The following is a 23,686-nucleotide window of genomic DNA, read 5'->3' on the forward strand; positions in this document are numbered from 1 at the left end:
AGTGCCATTGCATGCTCTTAGGTATCAATCCTTGGCCTGCTTAAAAAAAAAAAAAAAAAAAAATATATTAAGCTTCATATGGATTTTTAAAATTCGCAATGTATTTGAGTATTTTCAAAAAGATACGGTAATTTGTGATTTTTTTTGTATTTTCAAAAAAAACTCTAATAAATTGAAAAAGCATACGAAATTTAAATTCGTTTGATACCAATATTGCAAATTATGGAAATTTGAGTATTTTCGAAAAAAACGGTATTTTGTGATTTTTTTTATATTTTACAAAAAAAAATCTTGAATCAAGTGAAATAGCATACACAATTTTGTATCGTTTGATACCCATATTGCAAATTATAAAATTTTGAGTACTTTAAAAAAACGGTATTTTGTGAAAATTTTTATATTTTCCAAAAAAAAACTCTATTATTGTAAAAAATCAAACCAAATTTCAATTTGTTTAATACCCATATGAGTAATTCTCGCTGAAAGTGGACCACTATTTACACAAGGTGCTCAAAAATCAAAAGCAATGTACTTTTCCAATAGCCCCCACCAAGTTATGAATGAAACCATGTTTGGTTGGTTGAATTTGTCCTCACCTCGGCGCCACGAAGCTAAAACATTTTTTAAAATTGGTAATTTTTAGACTTAGGCGCGTCTACAAAATTGCTAATAACTTTGCAAAACTTCAACGAACCCTTAATGTTTAGGGGTGTTTTGGAAAGGAAATGAGCAGAGCTTTCGAATGCACTTGTCAGAAAAATACCGTTCCATACTTTTTTTAGCCACAAAACACCAATGTATTTTTGAAAGTCATTTTTGAAGGCCGGCGCCCCGCTTTATCGAAAAACTGACAAATCCATTCGAAAGCTGAGACGATTTCACATAAAGGACCAATAAATCTAAGGTGTATGTTCCTCCTATCTTTTTTAATCTTATTTTGATTCGCGAGCGCAGCGCTCCGTTCTCATTTCGGGCACCCAAAATGTTGCAATTTGCTTGCCTCATTTTAAGGTTTTGTCAAAAAATATAGGTGCTCACTTTTTAAATGATAGTTTATTGCCCAAGGATCAAAATGCACTTTCGATAATTGACCAATATTTATGTTTTTGGGTTCTTCCAGGCAAATTAATATCGAAAAATGTTTTTTTTTACTTTTTTTTGTGAATTATTCACTTACAATTGGGTGGACTTTTTTTCAGTAGAACTAATGAATGTAGCATGTAGGAAATTTCACCACGAACATTTTTCTCTAAAAGAAAACGTAAATTTGATACTCCAGTGCCAAGATATTTTAGTTTTAGTGAGAAAAAAAATGTGCCAATTTTACTTATTTCTTTTATTTACATGCGGCATACGTTTGCCGGGTCCGGTGGCACAGTGGTTAGCGTGGTAGCCTCTGAACCCCAGTATGGCCTGGGTTCAATCCCAGACGGACCCGGTGGCATTTTTCGAGACGAGGTTTGCCTGATCACGCCTTCTATCGGATGGGGAAGTAAAACGTCGGTCCATTAGCGTAAAAGAGGTTTTGAGTGACTCACCACACATAACCTTCGGACGCCTAGAAATGAGCAGAAACTTGCAACAGAGACCACAAAAGACCCGGGGGTCGTTGAAGTGGATTGCTTTGCTTTTTTATGTTTTGGAGGCCAGAGTATGGTTTCTTATAGTTATTTTGGTCGCTGAATTCAGATCTGGAATCAAATTTCAGATAAACAGTTAAATTTGTAGCCACGCCCAAAAGTTATTTGCGGTAATGTGCTTTAATTTTAATCGCTAGTGAATTCGGTCATATTTTATATTTCGCTCACCTTTAATTGATATTTCACTCACGGATTTTTTAATGGAGAATGTTTTTTTCAACTTCTGATTGTTTTGAGAGGCCTCGTGGCGCGTTGATTAGCGGCTTCGACTGCCGATCCTTAAGTGGCTATGGGGAATACACGCAAATAATATTTGAGCGTGACTAAAACATCACTGTTCACTGTTTATCTGAAATTTGATTCCAGATCCGAATTCAGTGACCAAAATAACTATAAGAAACCATACTCTGGCCTCCAAAACATATGCCGCGTGTAAATAATAGGCCGTGCTTGTTAATTCTTTTTTTTTTCTTGTTAATTCTTAGAAATAAGTAAAATTGGCACATTTTTTTTCTCACTAAAACTAAAATATCTTGGCACTGGAGTATCGAATTTACGTTTTCTTTTAGAGAAAAATGTTTGTGGTGAAATTTCCTACATGCTACATTCATTAGTTCTACTGAAAAAAAGTCCACCCAATTGTAAGTGAATAATTCACAAAAAAAAAGTAAAAAAAAACATTTTTCGATATTAATTTGCCTGGAAGAACCCAAAAACATAAATATTGGTCAATTATCGAAAGTGCATTTTGATCCTTGGGCAATAAACTATCATTTAAAAAGTGAGCACCTATATTTTTTGACAAAACCTTAAAATGAGGCAAGCAAATTGCAACATTTTGGGTGCCCGAAATGCGAACGGAGCGCTGCGCTCGCAGAATCAAAATAAGATTAAAAAAGATAGGAGGAACATACACCTTAGATTTATTGGTCCTTTATGTGAAATCGTCTCAGCTTTCGAATGGATTTGTCAGTTTTTCGATAAAGCGGGGCGCCGGCCTTCAAAAATGACTTTCAAAAATACATTGGTGTTTTGTGGCTAAAAAAAGTATGGAACGGTATTTTTCTGACAAGTGCATTCGAAAGCTCTGCTCATTTCCTTTCCAAAACACCCCTAAACATTAAGGGTTCGTTGAAGTTTTGCAAAGTTATTAGCAATTTTGTAGACGCGCCTAAGTCTAAAAATTACCAATTTTAAAAAATGTTTTAGCTTCGTGGCGCCGAGGTGAGGACAAATTCAACCAACCAAACATGGTTTCATTCATAACTTGGTGGGGGCTATTGGAAAAGTACATTGCTTTTGATTTTTGAGCACCTTGTGTAAATAGTGGTCCACTTTCAGCGAGAATTACTCATATTGCATATTTAAAAAAAAATGATTATTTTCAGAAAAAAAACAGTAAAATTTGTGAAGATTTTAATATTTTCAAAAAAAAAGCTCTAACAAAGTGAAAAAGCAAACAAAATTTCGCTTCGTTTAATACCCATTTGCATATTTTTAAAATTTGAGTATTTTCGAAAAAAATACGGTATTTCGTGAACAATTTTGAGTACATATTTATGCTTTGAAGCATTGAAAATTTAACATGATATGGATGAATTAGAATGATTTTAAAAATTAGTTATCGCACGCTGCCCAGCTCTTTGAGGAAGGTGGAGCAATAATATGGACGTTTTGAAAATACGTCATTTGTGGACACCCCCTGACCAAATTTAGAACAAATTTCTGAGGATGGCGGGGCATTTTACCCATGTTGCCCCACCCTGTGCACGCTAGTGTTATCGCCGATAGAATTCTTGAAATAACGATAACGATAACGATAGATTATCGTTATCGTCCCGACATAACGATAACCATTATCGTTATCGTCAGGCGATAATACTATCGACGATTATTTTATCGATTAACAACCTTGTTTTTTGACGCTGTTTGAACATAAATCAAAATGTTTGGGTCTACACGGAAAAAAGGAATCCAACTTTTTTAAATTATTATTAATTTAAATTTGTATATTTAATAGTTGAGTTCCCAAAATATTTTTTTTAGAGGACGAAAAAGCATATGAGCAGTTCTCTACGGTTTCGCAAAAAAAAAAACTGTATTTAATTTCTGTATTTTTTTTATTTGGATGAAACTTTGTCCATCGATTCCCTAGGTTCAAATAAGCCATTTTGCATTATTGGGTTTTCCATACAAATTTAAGGGGCTGTTCATAGAAAAGTGCTATGCAATTAATCGAAAATCTTTATCTTGAGAAGGGATTTCCTGATCGATTCAGCGTCTTCGGCAATGTTGTACGTTTTGATTAGAATTATTGAGCAATTCTCTACAAAATCGGCCAATTTCGACCGATTTTTATTTTTTGTATTTTTTTGAATGAAACATTTGTGAAATTTTCCGATCATTTCGAAAACAATATTTTTAAATTTTTTGAATCAATACTAGCATTTCAAAAGGTCAAAACATTGGATGCTACGCACTTTTAAAATGTTAGTCTTGATTAAAAAAATTAAAAATGTTTGGGTGAGACTTAAAAAACTTCAATTTCCCTGGTTCTTTTTCTTTCAGCCACTGTATCTCAGCAACCAGAGGTCCAATCTTAAATGTCTCCATTTTAATCAATTTTAAAGCAAATTTTCTGAACCTTTCAAAAACAATTTTTTAGAGGTGGTCACTCATGGCCACTTTTTTGAAAAAAATCGAAAAACTGTAAATATTTCGCCGAAATCAAACATTCGGTAGCTTTGTCTTGAAAGGCCCAATATGTTAAGTTCTTTTTGATTTCAAATTCAATTTCACATAAACAAAATTGGTATTTTTTTTTTAAATGCATAACTCAGCGGTAAATTTGTTGACCATACTTCTCTATGGATCAAAAGTTGCAGTTTGGGATATTGAGTTTTTATAAAAAAAAGTTAATTAAAAATCGGTATTTTTTTCCGTGTACCTATATTATCTGAGTATTTCTCAACAATACCTACAACTTTGCCCAAGACACCAAATTGATCAGAACTTTCCTTCAAAAGTTTCGAACAATTACGTTTGTATGGACAGGTGCCAAAATTGTATGGAGACTTGTATGGGTGAACCAATGACACAATATAGCTTCTTTGGTCATAGGGAAGGCCCCCACAATATTTGAGCCAAATCAAAAAATACATATAAAACCCATTTCCGGTCTTGGTAGAGAATTGCTCTGTTCGGAAAAAAGCTACAGGAAGAGAAAAAAAAATTAATTAACATTTATCACAAAAACTCGATTTTGACAAACTATACCACTTTATTTTTTTTATTTTTTTAGCGGACAAAAAGTGCACACATTTGGGCAATAGGGTATAACGGATGTTTGATTTTTTGATTTTTTTATTTAACTTTTTATCACTAAAACTTGATTTGCAAAAAAACACTATTTTTATTTTTTTTTGATATGTTTTAGAGGACATAAAATGCCAACTTTTCAGAAATTTCCAGGTTGTGCAAAAAATCTTTGATCGAGTTATGAATTTTTGAATCAATACTGATTTTTTAAAAAAATCGAAATTTTGGTCGCAAAAAATTTTCAACTTCATTTTTTGATGTAAAATGAAATTTGCAATCAAAAAGTACTTTACTGAAATTTTGGTAAAGTGCACCGTTTTCAAGATAAATCCCTATTTAGGTGACTTTTTTGAAAATAGTCGCAGTTTTTCATTTTTTAAAACTAGTGCACATGTTTGCCCACTTTAAAAAAAAAATATTTTTGAAAAGCTGAGAAAATTCATCGATTCCCTAGGTTCAAATAAGCCATTTTGCATTATTGGGTTTTCCATACAAATTTAAGGGGCTGTTCATAGAAAAGTGCTATGCAATTAATCGAAAATCTTTATCTTGAGAAGGGATTTCCTGATCGATTCAGCGTCTTCGGCAATGTTGTACGTTTTGATTAGAATTATTGAGCAATTCTCTACAAAATCGGCCAATTTCGACCGATTTTTATTTTTTGTATTTTTTTGAATGAAACATTTGTGAAATTTTCCGATCATTTCGAAAACAATATTTTTAAATTTTTTGAATCAATACTAGCATTTCAAAAGGTCAAAACATTGGATGCTACGCACTTTTAAAATGTTAGTCTTGATTAAAAAAATTAAAAATGTTTGGGTGAGACTTAAAAAACTTCAATTTCCCTGGTTCTTTTTCTTTCAGCCACTGTATCTCAGCAACCAGAGGTCCAATCTTAAATGTCTCCATTTTAATCAATTTTAAAGCAAATTTTCTGAACCTTTCAAAAACATTTTTTTAGAGGTGGTCACTCATGGCCACTTTTTTGAAAAAAATCGAAAAACTGTAAATATTTCGCCGAAATCAAACATTCGGTAGCTTTGTCTTGAAAGGCCCAATATGTTAAGTTCTTTTTGATTTCAAATTCAATTTCACATAAACAAAATTGGTATTTTTTTTTTAAATGCATAACTCAGCGGTAAATTTGTTGACCATACTTCTCTATGGATCAAAAGTTGCAGTTTGGGATATTGAGTTTTTATAAAAAAAAGTTAATTAAAAATCGGTATTTTTTTCCGTGTACCTATATTATCTGAGTATTTCTCAACAATACCTACAACTTTGCCCAAGACACCAAATTGATCAGAACTTTCCTTCAAAAGTTTCGAACAATTACGTTTGTATGGACAGGTGCCAAAATTGTATGGAGACTTGTATGGGTGAACCAATGACACAATATAGCTTCTTTGGTCATAGGGAAGGCCCCCACAATATTTGAGCCAAATCAAAAAATACAAATAAAACCCATTTCCGGTCTTGGTAGAGAATTGCTCTATTCGGAAAAAAGCTACAGGAAGAGAAAAAAAAATTAATTAACATTTATCACAAAAACTCGATTTTGACAAACTATACCACTTTATTTTTTTTATTTTTTTAGCGGACAAAAAGTGCACACATTTGGGCAATAGGGTATAACGGATGTTTGATTTTTTGATTTTTTTATTTAACTTTTTATCACTAAAACTTGATTTGCAAAAAAACACTATTTTTATTTTTTTTTTTTATATGTTTTAGAGGACATAAAATGCCAACTTTTCAGAAATTTCCAGGTTGTGCAAAAAATCTTTGATCGAGTTATGAATTTTTGAATCAATACTGATTTTTAAAAAAAATCGAAATTTTGGTCGCAAAAAATTTTCAACTTCATTTTTTGATGTAAAATGAAATTTGCAATCAAAAAGTACTTTACTGAAATTTTGGTAAAGTGCACCGTTTTCAAGATAAATCCCTATTTAGGTGACTTTTTTGAAAATAGTCGCAGTTTTTCATTTTTTAAAACTAGTGCACATGTTTGCCCACTTTAAAAAAAAATATTTTTGAAAAGCTGAGAAAATTCTCTATATTTTGCTTCTTCGGACTTTAGTTGCTGAGATATTGCAAAGAATTTTTTTTCGGTGGTTGATATTGACTTTTCTTATAGAGTTTTTTTTTAATTTAGATAAGAAATGCCTATTTTTTGAGCTTTCTGGAAAAGTCGGGAAAAAGTCGGGAATTTGAAAATGGGATTTGATTGGTCACCCTGTTTTATGCAAAAATTGATTTTTCAAGAAGATTCCATAACACTTTCTGTTATTACATCCAATATTACGCCCTTTTAAAATGTTTGTCTTGTTTTAAAAATTTCAAAAGTATTTTTTTCGAAAAGATCGAAAAATTTTACGAATGTTTCATATTTTAACATTGAAAATCGGATCATTAGTTGCTGAGATATCGACATTGAAAAATGGTGGGCTGTTTGGGTGAGACTTAGAAAACACCAATTTTCCTGTTTTTAAACCTTTGCATTGCTATATCCAGCAACTAAAGGTCGTATCAACAAAGTCCGAAGAAGCAAAATATAGAGAATTTTCTCAGCTTCTCAAAAATATTTTTTTCAAAAGTGAGCAAACATGTGCACTAATTTAAAAAAATGAAAAACTGCGTATGGATTTAACTTGAAAACGGTGCACTTTATCAAAATTTCAGTAAAGTAATTTTTGATTGCAAATTTCATTTTACATCAAAAATGAAGTTGAAATTTTTTTGCGACCAATATTTCGATTTTTTGAAAAAATCAGTATTGATTCAAAAATTCATAACTCGCTAAATGATTTTTTGCACAACCTGGAAATTTCTGAAAAGTTGGCATTTTATGTCCTCTAAAACATATCAAAAAATAAAAAAAAAATAAAAATAGTGTTTTTTTGCAATTTGAGTTTTAGTGATAAAAAGTTAAATAAAAAATCACCAAATTTTTTTTTACCGTGTATCATTTTTTTCCAGTGTAGTCCGTATCCATACCTACAACTTTGCCGAAGACACCAAATCGATCAAAAAATTTCTTCAAAAGATACAGATTTTTGAATTTTCATACATCATTTTGGTATGGACATCTGCCAAATTTGTATGGAAAATTATATGGACAAACTAATGATGCAAAATGGCTTCTTTGGGCATACCGAAGGCACCAAAAAAGTTTCAGTCGGATTAAAAAATACAAAAAAAAATGAATTACCGAAATCCTAGAGAACTGCTCCCTTTTGTTTGATATACAAAAATTAATAGAGATAATTTGATTCATAAAAATATTATGAAAATCTGTGTCAGAGACATCCTATATTTACCAGCTTTTCCATACTCAAATATATTGAAATAGTGAAAAGAACCTTTAATTTAAAGTAAGTTACTAAAGCAGAATTGAGTGAATTTAGTTTGAAAATTATACAAAATATTACATAATTACTCAAGAGTTGAAAAATAATTTTCAAACAAGTATGCTAAGAATTCCCGACTTTTCGACAAAAAATCATAAATTCCCGACTTGTTCCCGATTTTTGGCGGATTTTGGCGAATTCCCGACCTTTTCCCGACATTTCCGATTTCCCGACTTGAGTGGCCACCCTATAAAAGATTAATAACAGTTTATGTTATCATAACAAAATTTATTATTGTTCTGATATTGGTTGCAAGCCAAAACAACTTTGGAATAACATTGTTTGCTATGGAAGAATACCTCCAACTGTTATTGGGATGATCGGATTAGTTGTTAAAATAACAAAAAAAAAAATACAAAGATTTGTTCGAAGAACAACTAAGATTGTTATTAGTCTGTTCTTGCAATAACAATCCAATAACAAAAAATTCATTACGACGGATAACAAATCTTGTTATAAATAACATAAAATGTTGTTGGCCTAGTATTTTCAAATATAAAAAAAAATATTCTCAAGTTATTTCCGTCTGCTCGGGTTCTAAGTAATACCCATTCGGACCACAATTTTAAATCAATGATATTTTGGAAACTATTGATCCGATTTTCAATGTTAAAAAGCAAAATAAATATACAATTTTCTAATATCTTCATTTTATTACTGATCGAAGAAAGTAACTCAATCATACAGCATTCCAGAAAATTTATTTCCAAAAATGGAATGAGAGTGTTTTATTAGTTTAGAAATTTTCTTTTAGAAATATTTGTATGAAAAAGAGGAAACTCTCGTATGTTTTGCAGATTAAGGACTCGGTCCTATTTCTACAAGCTTGCCAATTTTAATTATTTTAACAACTTTTTTTTGCTAATTTTGACAGAAACATGCTTGCTCACTTCCTATTGAGATATTGAGATATTGTTTCTGCTGTAATTGAACGCCAAAGTCTAACATAAGCTGCCAAATATGCCAACATTTCGTGCCCGATGGAAATATGTGACGTTCCTCTAGATTAGTAAATTTCTATTTGAAAAAAAAAACACTTTGAACGATTTTTTTGCCTCAAGGATGGATATTTACATTTAATTTTCTCCACATCGTAAAAAACCATCTTGTTAAAATCATTCCCCATATTGACAGCTGGTAATCGAACCAAAATACAGTCCAAAAATGAAACCGATTTTCTCTCTTTCTCAATTTTTAACTGAACACCAACTGGTGCTCCATAATTATTATCTACATGTAGGTAGGCATTTCCCCCTCCTCCTTCTTTTTGACAAGCCTTCCAAAAGCCACTTGAAACCGCGCGCGGGGCTTTAAAATCGCCTGCATTTCCAAACAATGACTTCAATGTGGTGTTGCATTTGAGCCGGTTTAATGCCCACTTGGGTCTGCTCTATCTCTCTGTCTCTCCGCTTTCCTCTGCTCCGGATTAATGACGCTTAAGCCTATTGGCGATATGTTACCTCCTCTCTATCACTAAACGATTGGTGGATAATTGTAAAAGGTGTCGAAGCGATTGAACTCAATGTGGGCATTGTTTGGACTGAAGGGGAAACGACTTTTTTAAACTATGTTTTTAATTTATTTACCAAATTTGAACAAAAATGCAAAATTTGGCAACGATGACAAGTACTCCCAAAATTAACGAAAAGTGCATTCTGCTCCTCATCAAAATTTCCACAACTTTGCCTCATTATTTCCCTGCTTTGTTTCGCACAGAGAAAAGCTCACCGCACCGCAACAAATCCCCCAAAACCAAAACCAAACCCAATGGCGGCGGCCACAACAACCCCATCGCAATTTGCAAACGCACGCCCGAAAAACCTTCTCAACTCAACGTACTCATCTTCTTTGGCACAAAACCTCACGGATCACATAATTAACCATAGCTCGCACACCGTGAAACGTGCTCTAGTGCTTGAGATTCAACCCTCACTCACTCATTTCCTCCCTTCCCGATTCAATGGCTAACGACGACGACGACGACGACGCAAAGCCAAAAATTTTGCCGTCAAAACGCAAATTGTCACGACCATCGTGAGTGTGACACGCAAAAGCTAGCGACTCCCTTCTAACTCGACGAAGCACAGGGTGGCGACTTAAAGCTGAAAAATTGCAAAAGTTTGAAAAAACGATGGACAGCTTCTTCAAATATCATGCCATCGTTTCAGTGACATTATAGAACTCTGCACCCAAACCAAACTCTACTGCATTTCAGTGATGAAAAATCTACCGACATCCATTTACAGTTCTAACGGAAATTAATGATGAGATCAGCTCCCCAACGGCCATAATAATATGCCCCGTTTTCAAGATATAGCCACCGAAAGTTTGATTTCAGCGAACTATTTGCAGTTTTACGATTTTTAAAAATAGAATGAGTGACCATTTCTGAAAAAAAATATGTTTTTTTAAGTAACGAAAATTTGCTATAAAACTGTCTAAGAGATATGAAGATTGGATCTCGGGTTGCTGAGTTACAGCGACTTTAAGAAAAAGAAACAGGCATTGAAGTTTGCTAAGTCTCACCCAACCCGAGCAGACGGCAATAACGTGGGAATAACATTTTTTGATATTAGCATTAGCATTAGCATTTGGAGGACGCCCCACCACCGGAAGGCTACACAACGCTTATCCCACTGTTTGGTGTGGATGTGTTAGACCCTCATCCGGAACAATAATCCAACACGGGAGATACCATGTCTTCATCTTTTGATGAGTGTGTAATACAACCCAGGGCATAAGGGGGTCCTGGCCGGGTCCAAGCTATCCTCAGGGATTGGGAAGGATCGTTAGTAAACACCTATCTAAAGTGCGCAAGGACCCCTACGTCACCTTAGTGGTATAGATGTTTGTAGGGAGGTTTTGGACTCAATGTTAGTTGGAGAGGTAGAACCCTAGGATACACCTCGAAAGGCGTTGCGGGTTGGTTGTAACAGTATTCCTAATTCCAGTCTATGCTCACCAAGTCGTCATGGCCTAGTGGTTAGCATTTTTGCTTACCAATCCAAAGGACGGGGGATCGAACCCCGCCTCGAGCGACTTTGGTTTTTCGTTCATATTCATCATTTCAAATTTCTGTGTTCTTAACTTTCTCGTTGGGAGCAGATGGGAATCGAACCCAGAACCATTCGCTTACAAAGCAAACACCGTAACCAGTCAGCCACGGCCGCTGGGAATAACATTTTTTGATATTTGGAAATACTAGGCCAATAACATTTTATGTTATTTATAACAAGTTTTGTTATTCGCCGTTATGATTTTTTTGTTATTGGATTGTTATTGTAATAACAGACTAGGGACCATCCATAAACCACGTGGACACTTTTTTGGGAATCTCGAACCCCCCCCCCCCTTCGTGAACAAATGTCCATACAAAAAAAAACTTTTTTGTATGGAGCGTGGACAATCGCCATACCCCCCCCCCCCTCAAGTGTCCACGTGGTTTATGGATGGTCCCCTAATAACATTTTTAGTTATTTTTCGAACAAATCTTTGTTATTATTTTTTGTTATTTTAACCACTAATCCGATCATCCCAATAACAGTTTGAGGTATTCTTCCATAACAAAAAATTTTATTCCAAAGTTGTTTTGGCTGTCAATCAATATCAGACCAATAACAAATTTTGTTATGATAACATAAACTGTTATTAAACTCTTATGCAAAAATGGATTTAGCAAGAATATTCCATAACACTTTTTGTTATTTTAACAGTATTTGTAATTGAAATGGCATGATTTTTTTTGCCCGGGAAACAAAGCTCCTTTTTCTAATGCAGCAACTAATGATCCGATTTTCAATGTTAAAAAATGAAACATTCGTGAAATTTTCCAATATTTTCGAAAACAGTATTTATTTTATTTTTTAATCAAGACTAACATTTGAAAAAGGTCAAACATTCAATATTACGCCCTTTTGAAATGAATGCCGAGGCATCGGCATTCATTTTTCTCTTTTTTCAAAAATTTATTTTTCTTTTTTTTTTCAAAAATGCATAGCTCATTTTTGACCATAGTTCTCTACGGCTCAAAAGTTGCGGGTTTCAGGGTTGTTACGAAAAGGTCGAGAAAAAATCCGCGCCAGATCCGCGCCGACCCCAAAACCCAATCCGCGCGAAATCCGCGCCATATAAAAAAAAATCGCGACAAACAAAGAAGAGAGTAACATAATGCATGAAATTTTAAACGAAAAAAGAATAATACAGAAGGCATTTGGATCAGTACCGTTGATCAGTGGAATCAGTGGAAATGGAACCATTTTTGCCATTTCTGAAACAATATTAGCATTTTTTGCAACACATTTAATATCGTTGCTTTAAAAACAAATTCAGGAAAAAAATCTAGATTCGAAAATTTGAAAAAATTAAAACCATAAAATAAATCACCAATTTATAAAATCTAGGGATTTACAACTTTCTCGCCAAAACTTTACTCTGGAAAATCGAAACACGAGATTTCTATTATTTTCTTCTCTAAATTTTTCTAATCAAAAATATGACTCCGAAAATGAACCGAACTAAAAAAACGGCATTTGTTTAATAATTCAATAATTTAATAATTTAATAATTTAATAATTTAATAATTTAATAATTTAATAATTTAATAATTTAATAATTTAATAATTTAATAATTTAATAATTTAATAATTTAATAATTTAATAATTTAATAATTTAATAATTTAATAATTTAATAATTTAATAATTTAATAATTTAATAATTTAATAATTTAATAATTTAATAATTTAATAATTTAATAATTTAATAATTTAATAATTTAATAATTTAATAATTTAATAATTTAATAATTTAATAATTTAATAATTTAATAATTTAATAATTTAATAATTTAATAATTCAATAATTTAATAATTTAATAATTTAATAATTTAATAATTTAATAATTTAATAATTTAATAATTTAATAATTTAATAATTTAATAATTTAATAATTTAATAATTTAATAATTTAATAATTTAATAATTTAATAATTTAATAATTTAATAATTTAATAATTTAATAATTTAATAATTTAATAATTTAATAATTTAATAATTTAATAATTTAATAATTTAATAATTTAATAATTTAATAATTTAATAATTTAATAATTTAATAATTTAATAATTTAATAATTTAATAATTTAATAATTTAATAATTTAATAATTTAATAATTTAATAATTTAATAATTTAATAATTTAATAATTTAATAATTTAATAATTTAATAATTTAATAATTTAATAATTTAATAATTTAATAATTTAATAATTTAATAATTTAATAATTTAATAATTTAATAATTTAATAATTTAATAATTTAATAATTTAATAATTTAATAATTTAATAATTTAATAATTTAATAATTTAATAATTTAATAATTTAATAATTTAATAATTTAATAATTTAATAATTTAATAATTTAATAATTTAATAATTTAATAATTTAATAATTTAATAATTTAATAATTTAATAATTTAATAATTTAATAATTTAATAATTTAATAATTTAATAATTTAATAATTTAATAATTTAATAATTTAATAATTTAATAATTTAATAATTTAATAATTTAATAATTTAATAATTTAATAATTTAATAATTTAATAATTTAATAATTTAATAATTTAATAATTTAATAATTTAATAATTTAATAATTTAATAATTTAATAATTTAATAATTTAATAATTTAATAATTCAATAATTTAATAATTTAATAATTTAATAATTTAATAATTTAATAATTTAATAATTTAATAATTTAATAATTTAATAATTTAATAATTTAATAATTTAATAATTTCATAATTTCATAATTTCATAATTTCATAATTTCATAATTTCATAATTTAATAATTTAATAATTTAATAATTTAATAATTTAATAATTTAATAATTTAATAATTTAATAATTTAATAATTTAATAATTTAATAATTTAATAATTTAATAATTCAATAATTTAATAATTTAATAATTTAATAATTTAATAATTTAATAATTTAATAATTTAATAATTTAATAATTTAATAATTTAATAATTTAATAATTTAATAATTTAATAATTTAATAATTTAATAATTTAATAATTTCATAATTTCATAATTTCATAATTTCATAATTTCATAATTTCATAATTTCATAATTTCATAATTTCATAATTTCATAATTTAATAATTTAATAATTTAATAATTTAATAATTTAATAATTTAATAATTTAAAAATTTAATAATTTAATAATTTAATAATTTAATAATTTAATAATTTAATAATTTAATTATTTATTTTTTTAATTATTTAATTATTTAATTATTGAATATTTTAATAATTTAATTATTTAATTATTTAATATTTTAATAATTTAATAATTTAATAATTCAATAATTTAATTATTTAATTATTTAATAATTTAATTATTTATTTATTTAAAAATTAAATTATTTATTTATTTAAAAATTAAATTATTTAATAATTTAATAATTCATTAATTTAATAATTCATTAATTTAATAATTTAATAATTTGATAACTTAAAAACTTTCTTAAAAAAAATAAAAATTAACAAAAAAATCAATTGCAATGCTTTCGTAATTTTTCAATTTAATAATACGTACTTTTTCAGGATTTTTGAGTCTGTAAGTTTTGATAATTTCAAATTATGAATGTTTCTTTTTTATTTCAAATTGTTGAATTCCAGATTTCTTATTTTTTAATTTTAACATTACATTTCGCTTTTAGACGGAGATTTTAGCAGATTTCTAAGTGGATTTCGTCATGTTGTGTTAATTGGGAGTAGAATCAATTCTACCTGATTCAGAGTGGCAACAGAATTTTTATTTTTTTCAATAAACCAACAATTTAAAAATTTAAATTTTTATATTGAAAAAACATAAAAAATCTTAAAAGTTTCATAGCTTCAATTTTTTAAAATTCTGTATTTTTTTTAATTTTGTTAATTTGATTTTAATAAAATTGGTATTTATTTGAATTGTTAAGTAGATGTTTTAAAAATAATGAGTTGTAATGTTATGTTAAATTAATATAACAACTCTCAATACATTAAAAAAATCGCTCCTTGAAGATTATTTCAAAGTTTCGTATAAAAAAAAAACAATCAATAATTTTTAGAAGAAAATTTTCTTCATTAACAACTTCTTAGAAATTGATGTTTTTGCACTCAACGAAAAAGATTGAATTTATTTAATTCCTAATAATATTTTCCTTTGTAATTTGAAAGAAATTCTATCGTTCTCAATTATTTTGTTTATCAAAATTGCTATCCGCGCGAAATCCGCGCCTGAGCAAAATTAGCCAGCAAATCCGCGCCAGATCCGCGCGATACGCGCCATCCGCGCCATCCGCGCGATCCGCGCCGTCCGTAACAACCCTGGGGTTTTGGTCCACTAAAACATATCAAAAAATCTCGAAAATCTAAAAAACGGATTTCAGGAAATTGTGTTTTTGTGAAAAAAAATTTAATTGAAAAAAAATTCTGAACAGTCCTCATCAATACCTACAACTTGTTTTTTTTTTCATAAAATTATTTTTATTAGGTCCTTTTCGGTACTGGGACCTGGTTAGGACCGAGTCGGCTTTTGTAATTACATTTTTCTTAAAGCTAAGAGTAATTAATTACCTACAACTTTGCCAAAGATGGACAATGATCAGAAAATTCATTCAAAAGTTACAGACTTTCGAAAATTTACGTACCATTTTTGTATGGACAGCTGCCAAAATTGTATGGAGACTTGTATGAGTGAACCAAAATGGCAAAATGGCAAAATGGCTTCTTTTTAAATTAAAAAAAAAATACTAATAAAAAAAATTCCGGGTTGGTAGAGAATTGCACAGATGATATTTTTTATTAAATCTGTATCTCCGGCAAAATTGTATGTATCAATGGGAAAAATTCTAGAAATAAAAACTTTTTTCATCGCATAAAAACGGAATTACGCATTTTTTGTAATTTTTCATTTTTTATTACTAAAACAAATCCATCTTTTAAGTAATAAACACAAACAAAAATACAGATGTGATTCTAACTGTTGATACGCAAATTTAGCATTTAATGAAACATTAATTTCGTAATAAAAAAAAAACAAATTCGCTTGGGATGAAAAAATCATTGGATAATCACCTGAGAAAAAAAAAATCCAATGCCAAGCATCTTACGTCTATTACACCAAGTCAATTTTTTTTCAGAAATATTCATTAAAAAACAAAAAAAAATTGCCGAAAGAATAATCAATATATATATATAAATAATGAATTCATTTTAGAGAATTTTGTCGAATTTGAACTAAACTTATAATATTTTCCCGGTTTGTCACTCCGAATTCCGAGTATTTCAGGGTATTTTTTTTCATGAAATCCTCTGATTTCCGATCGATTTGGTGTCTTCGGTAATGTTCATAAGAACTTTACAGAAAAAATAGGCACACGGAAAAAATCCCGGATTTTTTTATTTGACTTTTTGTCACTAAAAGTAAAACTTAAAAAATTTAAAATTTCGAAATTATGTTGAAAACTTCAAAAAAGTTTCACCAATGGAAATCAAAGCTATAGTTTGCGAGGTATCGTGAAACGTAGAATGAAAGCTATTTTAATGACACTGAAGGAGGTATTAGACTATGACAGACAAACAAACAAACAAACTCGCACTTTTTCGTGTTTGACAGTTTGCCAAAATCGCAAACAACTCAAAATTAATGCAGGCTGACGTTTCTGCAAACATATGCAGGCAAACTGCCAAACTGTCTAATATATAACCTGCTTGAGAAACACTTAAAATTATAAAAAAAAAAATGTTCTCGATTGCGAGATTCCTACTCGAAACTAAGTGTCCGAAGGCTTGATTGTTGAGTTCAACTGCCTACAAGCGACTCCACCGAGACAAGACCCAGGGAGACGACTCCTGCACCTGGACTGAGCTTACGACTTAACCTCAAGGTTAGACCCGGGCCAACATTTCGATGCGTCTCGAAAAATGCCACCGGGACCGTCTTGGATCGAACCCGGGCCGACTGGGTGAGAGGCAATCAAGCTTACCCCTACACCTCGGTCCCGGACTAAAAACACTAATTTTTCTCAAAATTTAAGCTAACCAGCACTCCGTTTAGCAATGTCTTAAAAACACAGAAAAAGAAACGTGACGAAAATATTAAATCTGGGAATGGTGCCAGATTTTGTGTCAAAAAATGTGTAATTTTAAATCGAAAACTGGTAAAATTTTCATTAGTTTCTGTAGATTTTACATTTTTACACACTATTTTAGGAATATTACTCATAAAAGATGTAATGATCAACCAACCGAATTTTAAACCATCCGAAATTGAAGTTTTTGTTAAATTCGCAATTCGCAATTTCGCAATTTTCAGTGTAAGAACGGGCCTTGACCGAACAAACACGCAACTTTTATCAGTTTTTTTTTGATTTTTAAGCTTAAAAGACGTTCAAATTTTTTGTTAAAATAGCCTAAGATGTTGCAATAAGACTCACGAAAAATGCAGGATGGAGCAACTCACCTAAAATAATACAAAAAACGCTCAACCAAACCACAACAAAAATCATTTACTGAAATTGTTTTTTTTTTTAGTGCTCTAAACGTCAAAATTTTCAAAAACCTAATACGGGAATCAATTCTCCAGACAATTTTACATAAAAGTCTCCATATTGACCACAGCCCTAAGTCCAATCCTTGTGAAGTTACAGCGGCTTTAAAAATTGATTTACTATACAGGTTACTACCATCCATTGAACCACACTGAAAAAAATATTCTGTTTTCAGTTATGAGCAATGCAATCAGCTTATATCTGTAAGCCCATACTTCCAATTGAAATGTGGCCAAAGACAATCTTATGGGAAATTGGACGAGCTTTCCGGTAAAAATATTAACGAGACTGAAAAATCAAGTCTTTCTTATAGAAATTGTCAAAAACCATCAAAAAACTTTTTTTTTTTTCAACATTATTATTTTAAAAAAAAATGATTTAAGTCACATAGAAGTTTTTTAGTGGCCGACGTCCAGTGAAAACCTTAATATTAATTTTTGCTTTCTTGAAGAAAAAAAATCACTAGGAAATCGAACAACGATATTTTTTCATTAGCCTATTTTGGCCCAAAAAAATATGTTTTTTATTGTTGAGCTCAAATATATCACCCAAAATGCCATTAAGTGATTGAAAATAACGGCCAATAATAAATTTGACAAAACGTTCGGATAATAAGGGCTTTTGAATGTTTAGCCTGTTTTACTTGGCGTTTTTGTATTGAAATAACAAAATTTAATATTTTCCTAAATATGTTACTACTTGGAATGTCCAAAAAAGTATTCAGGTGGTTAACGAATGGTTCCCTATCAACTTCAAATTCTTAACATTTTATAAATGTATAAAACTACCCATCCAAGCCGTCACCCTGTCATCTCTTTTTCTTCCATCTCGCGACTCCTCTGATCCACCCGATTCCGTGCTCGACCGGAACCACCAACCTTGCCCGTGTTCGGTTCAGTTTTTCGGAATAGGCACTTGAGAGCATGTCCCTGCTGTGCCGGCCCAACTGGGTTGACTGAGCTGACTTTGCCTAGCAGCACATTTTCCCACTTGACAGATAAAATCAACGCCGACTCGTCGAGAAATAATAAGGCAAAAAAGATGAACTCACCCCTCGAGTAATTGTTGTAACCTCCTCCTCCTCCTCCTCCTCCTCCACCACCACCTCCACCGCCTCCTCTACCTCTTCCTCCCGTGTAATGGTTCATCATGCGATGGCCGGACTGTCCTAACCGGCCACGATCCGTCCGCGGACCGAACCCAACCACGGGGCCTTCGTTAGCGCCGAGCACCCGTGGCTGATCCTTCGCACCGTCCAGCTTGCGGGCCGGGAAGATAAAATCGTCGTCGTACTGCGGATCCAGAAACTTGAGCGTGAGCACCTTGTTCTCGCACACCGGATGGAGGCCCGGAATAGGCGAAGGGAGAACGCCATCCTGTTGGATGTTTTCCTGGGTCGGAATGATGAGACCGCGCATGCATCCGGCCAGCACCGGCACCTCGCGCTCGTAGTCCACCTCGTTGGCGTAGAGGGCGCGGGCCGTGCGGTACGCTTCGGAGCCTGAGCACAGGTACAGCCGGGCAAGGCCGTTCTCGTTGCGTAATCCTGGGGAATTAGAAAATTAAGAGGAGAATTGATTTTTTGTTAGTATTTGTTTAAAGTTGCCATACGCGTTTTTGAAAAGTAGTTTATGCAACAAGTTGTAAAAAGAAGATTTTTTTTTTTTTTTTTTTGCAGGCCAAGGGTGAAATGATACCTTTTTGGTTGACACCCGGTGAGGAACATCCTGGAAGGAGCGGAACTACACCCGTAGTGCTGTTAGCTGACCTTGGTCAAAACAGCTGCTCTGGTTCCTTGCAAGTTACCCATTTTCTTACCTCCACGTTGGCTTGGTTTCGTCATCATGATGACAACACGTGACCTTGCTGGTGGCCTGTGGAAACGAACTCGTAAACCTTTGACCAGCGAGGGTCAGAGTCGAGACGGCCAAAAGAAAGGGATGCGCAATGTGGGAAGGGAAGATTGTAGACGGTATTGTTTTGATTCACAGCATGTTGAGTTAACTGTTGTGGATGTACCTGATACATCGCAATACGGGGTTTCTCTTCTTTCCACTTTCAGCCACTATCTATCTTCTATTTCTTTATTATGTATTACTGATTTTCTAATTCGGCTACTGTTTACTATCCACCATTTTATTTGGTTTCATGATCCTTTGTTTCTCTTATTTTCACATACTAATGCATCTTTTTGTTTTGTTTTGTTTTTGTTCGTTTCCATTTTCATGTCGTGTCTGGGCCTACGGTTGGAGAACGATTGCATCACGACAGCCACTTCGGAGTGATATTATCACACTGGAGACAACAGCAACAACATTAGAAACCCTGATGTCACTCAGGTTCCCGAAAGTAACTGTATCGTTATTTTATAGTGTTTATATTTTACTAACATCCCTTTCTTTGCAGAGCATGGACTACATTATAAAGCGGCAATGTGGGAAAGGGAAGTAATTTGTGATTGTAGAAGGTATTGTTTTGATTCACAGCATGTTGAACGAACTGTTGTGAATGTACCTAGAACATTCTTCTTATCTCCAACTACTTTAGTTATGTTTCACTTATCTTTCAAGTCTACTCTACTCTATTTGCCAGTTTTAACTGTTATGTTTTTTCTCTAACAAAAACTGATCCCCTTAATATGCGAACGAGGTTAATGTCTGTTCATATTTGATGTATTCTTTATTCATTGGCTTATTTATTTATTTATTAAAATATTATTTTAATCGGCTCCTAAAGTTGTCATTGATGCTATTTATCCTTTATCACATAGCTTTTTTCATAAATTATTGCCTATATTTTTATAGGCCTACTACTACTTCGTACAGCTTTTACTCTTCTTTCCTTCAACATACAATTATTCTTTCAGTATCGAACTTTATGTAGTATGCTTTCCTTTATTGTCTAATGTTTTAATCTACGCCCTTTTCTTCAAACAAGTAAGGTTTGAGTCCTTACTCAATATATTGAATGATCAAAGTCATAACATAACATTATTGTACTTTTGGTAAACTTTTGAAACTAGGAACATTGAGGTTTTTTGCTTGAGCAATAAATTGAAAACAGTAAAAACAGCATGATTCGAAAAAAGAGTTCTCCGATCAAGCTCAAAATTTTTCTGCGGGTTTCTTGGCTGAAATAATTAGACCCGTATTTTTTTGTTTGGCCATTAGGGTGACGTACGCGGTGTTAGGGTGTTCCGAAAAATGGCAATTTTCGTCGATTTTCGCAAAAACCACTTTTTTTTCAAAAAATCATATCTCCGCGCCATTTCATCCGATTTTAGCTGTCCTAGACGCAAAAGAAAGGTGATTAGTTTGGCTATTTGGGAACAATAGTAAGAAGGTTCAAAAATCTAGCTTAACATTTGAACAGGTCGTATGAAAACTTAAAATGCTGTTTTGAAAGTCTCGGGACCAAAGGGCCTATGTCTGAAAATATTTTTAATCGGATTCCTCGGAAAATTTCACATAACATATCAAAAAATGGTGAAGTTATGTTTTCAATACTCTGAGGTACGATTTTTTGAAAATAAAAACTGGGTTTTTCGACGCGCCACGCGCAAAAATGGGAAAATGACGAAAACGGGAAAAAGTCTACATTTTTTACTAAAACTGCGATAACTTGAAAATGTTAGGATACCAAAAGTTGCGTATTTCAATTACAAAAATTGGTACCCTAACATGTAAAGGTCATCGCTGAAATTTTCAAGTTATCGAAGTTTTAGTGAAAAATGTTGATTTTTTCCCGTTTTTGTCATTTTCTCATTTTTGCGCGTGGCGTCGAAAAACACGTATCTCAGATTTATTAAAATTTTGATTATTTTTTACAATAAAAAAAAGCAAAGCAATCCACTTTAACGACCCCCGGGTCATTTGTGGTCTCTGTTGCAAGTTTCTGCTCATTTCTAGGCGTCCGAAGGTTATGTGTGGTGAGTCAGCCAAAACCTCTTTTACGCAAATGGACCGACGTTTTACTTCCCCATCCGATAGAAGGCCAAGAGGATAAGGCGGGAATCGAACCCACGCCCCATAGCAACTTAGGGATCGGCAGCCGAAGCCGCTTACCACCGCGCCACGAGACCCTATTTTTTACAAGATTAACTTCAAATTGATTTTTTTTTTTTTTTGATGAACTTGATTAAAATTGTTTTTTAAAATAAATGAGTGAGCAAGCAATTTTGTATTTTTTCAGAACAACTTTTCAACAATAAAAAAAAGGTTATAAAAGCCTATTAATCATACTTAATTAATTACTAAAAACTAAACCAAAAAGGATCTAATAAAAATTATGTCATGAGAAAAAGTTGTTAACTTTTTCAACTATTATCAAACAATACTTCCGGCCCAAAAGGTTGGGCACCCTTGATCTAGAGAAAAAGCATGTATTTTCGTCGGACCCTGATGTTGGCATATCATTTCTAAAACTTATTTCCATCTGATATCAAGCGATTCTATTTGAAACGAGCCTAAACCGAAAAAAAAGTTCTCCGATAGGGCTCAAATTTCCTTGCCCAAAATAATTAGACCCGTAATTTTTTGTTTGGCCATTAGGGCATCTCCACCGCAGAGATCTAATTGCGTGGCAAACCTATCGGTTGGATCCCCAGTTTTAGCTTTGCTCCGTAGCTAATACACGTTTTCGCACCGCTGGGAGCTAATTTGGCTACCGAATCAAGCCCACCGCGGGGATCTAATTTATTCATTTTCAAATTCTAGCCGTTTTGTTGATCGAAATCAATAAAACTTCATTCTAGCATGATAGAACATGCTTCCAATTGCATTATATGTCCTAATTGTTTACTTACATCAATAAAATATCATTTTCAAATTTTTAAAAGAGTTCATCCGATTTGCTGCCGACATGTTTGCACCCCAACTTTCGCACCGCGGGTAGCAAAGCTAAAGCTAAATTAGCCTACGAGTTCATTCAGCGAAGAAAAAGTTCATCGGGGATCCGTCGAGTAGCCAAGATAGGTGCTCGAGAAGTCCCCGAGCTGCCGGTGGCTAATTTTTTCAGCGATTTTTAGAATTATTTGTATTTGTTTTGTTTGAAGATGCATTTATTTTGATTATCAAATTTGAATAAATATTGAAGAAATCAGTAATTTGGTTGTGTCATGTATCATTTTTTAGTATTTTTTAAATAAAAAATAATCAACCACCTATATTTAATATAAGCAAATCATCACAGAAAATTTAAACATGAATGTTCAGAATTTAAAAATATTTTTTTTTAAATAACACATTTTTGAATTATGTATTAAAATTCAAATATATAACAAGAATTTTCCTTTTTGTATTTTGTTTCCTTTTTGACAGTTATCATACAAATATCTATTATCTGACTAAAAAACTCAATAGTAAAAAAATCTTAAATTTGGAAATTCTAAATAAAAAATATGCAGAATTGAATAACAATGTTAATATTAAAGTATTTATTTTATTCAGAAATTACAAGTCGAAATTACAAAAGCTTAAAAATCTGAAATTTAGAAATTTGAAAATATAAATTTACGAAAAACCCGAATTTCGAACATACAAAAACACTATTTTTATCAAAAATTGAATTCAAAATCAAGAATTTGAAATTTTAAGAATTTGTGAATTTAAGAATTTAAGAATTTGAGAATTTAAGAATTTAAGAATTTAAGAATTTAAGAATTTAAGAATTTAAGAATTTAAGAATTTGAGAATTTAA

General features: G+C 31.0%; 1 protein-coding gene across 1 annotated transcript in view; it reads right to left on the bottom strand.

Annotated features, from left to right (window-relative positions):
- The window catches only part of LOC120424033 (5'-3' exoribonuclease 2 homolog), a 62,384-nt gene that overhangs the window by 28,635 nt on the left and 10,063 nt on the right, over positions 1-23,686 (bottom strand). The window contains exon 3 of the mRNA XM_039588056.2: positions 19,041-19,535. Coding sequence (XP_039443990.1) covers positions 19,041-19,535 — 495 coding nt within the window. The remainder of the gene's footprint in view (positions 1-19,040; positions 19,536-23,686) is intronic.

Source organism: Culex pipiens, chromosome 1 (assembly GCF_016801865.2).
Source record: "Culex pipiens pallens isolate TS chromosome 1, TS_CPP_V2, whole genome shotgun sequence".
Classification (NCBI taxonomy): domain Eukaryota; kingdom Metazoa; phylum Arthropoda; class Insecta; order Diptera; family Culicidae; genus Culex; species Culex pipiens.